The sequence below is a fragment of the Nematolebias whitei genome, chromosome 7, assembly GCF_014905685.2.
Source record: "Nematolebias whitei isolate Nwh7 chromosome 7, NemWhi1, whole genome shotgun sequence".
NCBI classification, from domain to species: domain Eukaryota; kingdom Metazoa; phylum Chordata; class Actinopteri; order Cyprinodontiformes; family Rivulidae; genus Nematolebias; species Nematolebias whitei.
In genome coordinates, this window is record NC_056504.1 from 49552672 (window position 1) to 49558022 (window position 5351).

General features: G+C 42.4%; 1 protein-coding gene across 1 annotated transcript in view; it reads left to right on the forward strand.

The window, feature by feature from the left end:
• Window positions 1-5351, forward strand: part of fam83c (family with sequence similarity 83 member C) — a 16511-nt gene that overhangs the window by 6908 nt on the left and 4252 nt on the right. The window contains exon 3 of the mRNA XM_037679725.1: window positions 672-796. Coding sequence (XP_037535653.1) covers window positions 672-796 — 125 coding nt within the window. The remainder of the gene's footprint in view (window positions 1-671; window positions 797-5351) is intronic.

Sequence of the window (5351 nt, forward strand, 5' to 3'; positions counted from 1 at the left end):
CAGGGTCCTGAGACGCAGGGTCCTGAGACACAGAGTCTGCAGGGTCTTGGGACACAGGGTCCTAAGACACAGAGTCCTGAGACACAGAGTCCTGAGACACAGGGTCCGCAGGGTCCTGAGATGCTGGGACCTGGGACACAGGGTCTCCACATGACAGACAGCAGTCCAGCTCTAGGACCAAAGGAAGTCTTATCTGGACCTAAATGAATTGTTAAATTTCACTAGAATGAAAATCTTATTTAAAAACAAATTATATACACGTCTATTAAATTAATTAAAATAAAAATATAAAATAAATTTTACTCATGCATTTCCCTGTAACAGTTAGCTAACAGTTAACTAACAGTTACGGTAATCCTGGTCTGTCCTGCAGTTCCTCTGCAGAGACGACTCAGATCATCGTCTTAATGAACACGAGCGCTTTCTGAGCTGCTTCACGAATGTGACCAACAAAGATCATTTATTCTGGCTTTTTTATAATAAAGATCATTTATTCTGTCTTTTTTATAATAAAGATCATTTATTGAGTCGTTTCTATAAAAAATGTCTCCCTGTGCTGCTGAGTTGTGAACAGACCTGGTTCTTCCTGGTTCTGTTCCGATGATCCGTTTCTCTGAGTCTGTTTCTCTAACTCTGTGTGTGCGTGTGCGTGTGTGTGCGTGCGTGCGCAGAACATGCGGATTCGCAGCGTTTGCGGCGACACGTACTGCACCAAGAGCGGGAAGAAGTTCTCTGGTCAGGTCCTGGAGAAGTTTCTGATCATCGACTGCGAGGAGGTTCTGGCCGGCTCCTACAGGTGAGACCTTGCAGCGCTAAAAGTCCATGAGAAGACCTTCCATCAGACGACTGTTTTGCATGGCGGCTGATTAGCAGCTGTGAGGGTGGAGCGCGGCAGGAAGCAGCTGAACTGCAGGTGAAGTTTGCAAATTTCGGCGTGGCTAAGTAGCTGAACAAAGCCGACGTAGTGCAGCCGAAACTGTGAGAGCAACACCTGAGACGGTTCCAGGGGACCACAGAGATCAGGCCGAGCTTCTACAGGAACTCTGGGCTCAAAGTTCACGTTGAACAGCACAGGTTTATTTAGTTAAACTCTCAGAATAAAACATTTCACAAAATAAAAGTTTAAACACGAGAAAATTAAATCCAAACTGGAAAATTTCTGCAGAAGTAATGGAGGGTGCCAAAACTCATCACCTTTCTTCTCTAGAGCCCAAAAGTTTTCTTTTTGTCAGCTATGGTAGAGCAAGGATTTTACTTTGAAGAGTATCTGAGTTTTATTTTGAAACTCCAGGTTCAGTTCTCTTCCTGTTACCTGTTGACCCTCTGAGTCCTCCTGAACGTCAAAGGTCTGATCAGAGACGACATGAAGGACCTATAAGGAAACAGGAGGAAGAAAAGCATGCTGGGTAATATAGAATACCATCAAGCTACTGAGTAATAGTGATTCTCAAAGGGGGAGGGGCTTCACACAGCAGCACGTCAGACAGGAATACAAAAAGTAAGCCTCAGATAAACAGTCAGTATGAAGACTGGCAGTCGGCTCAAAGAACTTCTTGACCCGTGAACAGCAAAAGATGGTACCACAGGTTTATTTTACGGTTTTAATGGAAATCCAGAAAAAAGATTAAAAAACTAAGTAACTGGACTTTTATTTTGTAGCTGAAGATGTTTCACTTCCCATCCAGCGGGATCAATAAAGTTCTCTCTTTTCTGATCTTTCATCGGTTCATGCCTGGAGTTCCTTCTTTTTTCAGTCTGCCTACAATCACATGCAGATTAGACTAAAACCACAAAAACCTCCTACTTGTTCTAAAAAAAGCTAGCGGTCCTGTTTCTTTGTCCTAAATGTGCTTCTTCTGTTCTCGGGGAGAACGTCTCGTCAGTTTCGTCCTCACTGATTCATCCTCAGCTCAGACGGCGTTTCATCGTGTTCTGCTGTTTTTAGATTTAAAAGTTCAAGTTTTACTCGTGTAAAATCCAGACCTCTCACGGTTCTAACAGTCACATGGTGGGAACTTCCTATTATGGCTGAATTAAGTGCTTAAAGATGTCAAATTTAGAGTGGGAACTCGGCTTTCAGCCGATTGGAGCCCCCAGGAGCTGGAGTGATGCTCTGCTGGTGAAGTGTCGGAGTCGTGAAACGGACCGACTGTGCTGGGAAACTTGGTTTTAACACGTCGGAGTCACAGATCAGCACAGAAGGAGCGCTGGTAGTGTCTGCGTGTACGTGTTGGTGTCATTTTAACTCCTGCCTCGGCTTGTAAAGCCCTGGGCTGCCGGTCGGTTTGTTTTGAAGCTCTTCCTCTGGTTGACGTATCACGAGTTGAAATGTTGTTACTGGAGGATTAAGGTACAGGGTTGGGTCGGGCTCTGCTGATTTTTGGAATGAAGGGCGAGACCTAAAATGGTTCCGTTGAATTATATCGGCTGCAGCAGGCCTCCCCACCGCGAGCTTCTCGTAAATCTGATCAATTCAATAAAACGCTTTATTACCGGCAGGACGGTGGAGTTCAACCTGATCAGGTTAAATAAACTGACACTGAGAGAATATTTTATCAGTTTACATGAGAAGTGCTTTCATGAGTGCTAAAAATAAAAAGAGATTTTAACTCTAGGAGGGATTTATAACGTCCTTAGAACTCCTCAGGAATCTGTTCTTTTGTTTATTTAGAACTTTAAAAACTTCGTAAAAACTACAAACAACAAACGGAGACGTCAGAAGCTAACGGAAACATTTATTTTTCAAAACCCATAAATATAAAGGATGTTGTTCCTGAAATGTGAGTGCCACTGGGTTATTTAGAATATGCTGAGTCACTGGTTGTCATAGCGATTCCCGCCTTTTTGGGGGAAACGGAGTAAAAAAAAGGAGGGGTTCATCACACAGCAGAAAATTCTGCAGTCAAATCAGTAAACTTCAGCTGTGATTGTGTAAAAAGAGTTAAAGATGTGAAAACTGCCGTTCAGTCGTGGAAAGTCCAACTTCCTGTGACCCGTTTGGACTCTGAATGATGGTTCTGAAGTCTGAGCTGGAGATCCAAACACCACTGGGTCTTCACTAAAAACCACTGATGTGGAGATTTTTCACAGTTTCTTGGTGAATTTAATCATCGTACATTGTTCTGATACCAAAAGTCAACTGAGCCGCGCATTTTGTGTTTTTTATGGGTTGAGAGAGAGATTCTTTATTTGTCTTTCACATCACATGTGGTACATTTGGTGGAACGAAATTATGTACACAGGGTCCCAGTTACATCCAACAATAGAATGTAAAAGAAAAACAGTAATAAGATCTAAGATATGCACCAAGCAAAGCATTAAATAAAAATACACTAAGCACTAATGGCATAAAAACAATACGTTGTGTCAGGAAACGGGAAAAAAAAAGTTATTTGTATTAAATTAGTGTTTTTACATTGACTTCTTTAATTAATATCTTACCTGTTGTAGATGGCTCTTTGAATGATATTAAGGCTGTTTGCTGTCGTCTTAAATTGACTTAAATTTCATAACAGTTCATACAAATTATTTTATAAACCTTCACTCTACTGTCAGTTTTGCTTTACAAAGTACTTTACCTGGACTTCTGTGGTTCTTTGAAAACTCACAGCTGATAACTAGCTGTAGCACTTCCTGTGCAGCCTGGCTTCACTTCCTGCAGGAAAAGTCTTCATAAAAAACTACGTCAACCTCTGTTTAAACTCTGTCTTTAAACTAAAGTTATTCAAAGAGCTACAACGGATTAAAAATAGAATTATTCAAAACCTGAATGCAAATGAGCTCTTGAGGGAAGGGAAGTCTGAGATTGTCGTCATAGTCTGTTCCCGTAAAATGGTGAAATTATTTCTCTGCATTTAACCATCACACGTGAGCTACACCCAGGTGGAGCAGTGGGCAGCTACGTAAGCTGCCCGGGGAGCAGTTAGGGATTAGGTGTCTTGCTCAGAGACACCACAACATGTGGGAATGGCTGGGAGTCGAACCACAACTTTCTGGGCCCAGGTCCTTCTTTCCAGGCTCGACGTGTGATTATTCAGGCTTTGTTCATAAACTGTAGACTGTAAGAAATAAAACTTAAAAATGAAACCAAGATGAAATGAGCACGACGCAGTCAGACAGACGAGTGGACTATGAAACTACCGGTAATAATATGACTATATAACTTTGTGCTTCGGTGTTATTCGCTGCTCTGAAGTCATTTTGCCTTCAGCCTATTCAAGCTTTTATTTATTTCTCTTTAAATTCATGAAGTTGGTTTGAGCCAAATAAAAGCACTGAAGCAGATCAGGCTGAGTGGTTTCAGGATGAGCGGATGATGGAAATCTGTCTACCAAATAAAACGCTGCAGTGTTTATCTCAACATGTTTATGACTTTATAATCTTTGGTTTTGTTACCTCGATCAGTTAAAACAGTAAAACGTTGAAGTTTATGAGCTGTTTGCTGGGTAGCTGTGATCCGAGCGTTTCCTTCTCTGAAGCTCATTCTGGAGGAACTGATAGATCCACGGTTCCAGAAAGTTGTTCAACTGGTTCCACGCGGAGGCTTTTGTTCTGGTTTTACTGTAAAGTCACCCGAACCCTGACTTTCAGTTATTTACAACATTAAACTGCGTATTTTGAATGAAAATGATATAAAACCTTCCTGATGTCAGGGATTTACTAGATGTGAACGGGAACTGCTGAACTGGTTTGAACACACTGGTTTGTGTGGTCGACCTGTCGCCTGATGAGGCGCGTAAAGATGCTGCTGCCTCTCAGACTGACGATCTTCACGCGTGTCGGAGAAGCTGATGAGTCACAGCAGCGAGTCGTCGTCAGACAGGAAGCAGTGGCGGTCCGTGCATTTTACACCGAGCCTTCAGTGGCGTCCTGCCTGAATGATCCACCTCTTAATCCCATCAATCCCATCACAGCTACAGAAACCATTAATAATACACGGCAACAGAATAACATGTTGCTGCGTCACAGACACGGAGCTCATAAATGAAGGCCGTTACTGAAGCAAGAAATCAAAAACACAGTTCAACAAGTTCCTTCAGCTGCAGCTCATACAGATTATCAACAAGCCTCAATGTGGATGTAAGAAATAGATGAAATATAAAATATTTGAATTAAATGCATTTTATTAGCCAAAAGTTTTGATTATCTGTACACAAACGCCATCCTTTGTTTCCTCAGAGTTCAGTTCCTCTGTCCTCGAGGTCGTCATGGCGTTCAGTTCCTCTGTCCTTGAGGTCGTCATGGCGTTCAGTTCCTCTGTCCTACATGTCATCATGGCGTTCAGTTCCTCTGTCCTCGAGGTCGTCATGGTGTTCAGTTCCTCTGTCCTTGAGGTCGTCAGGGCGTTCAGT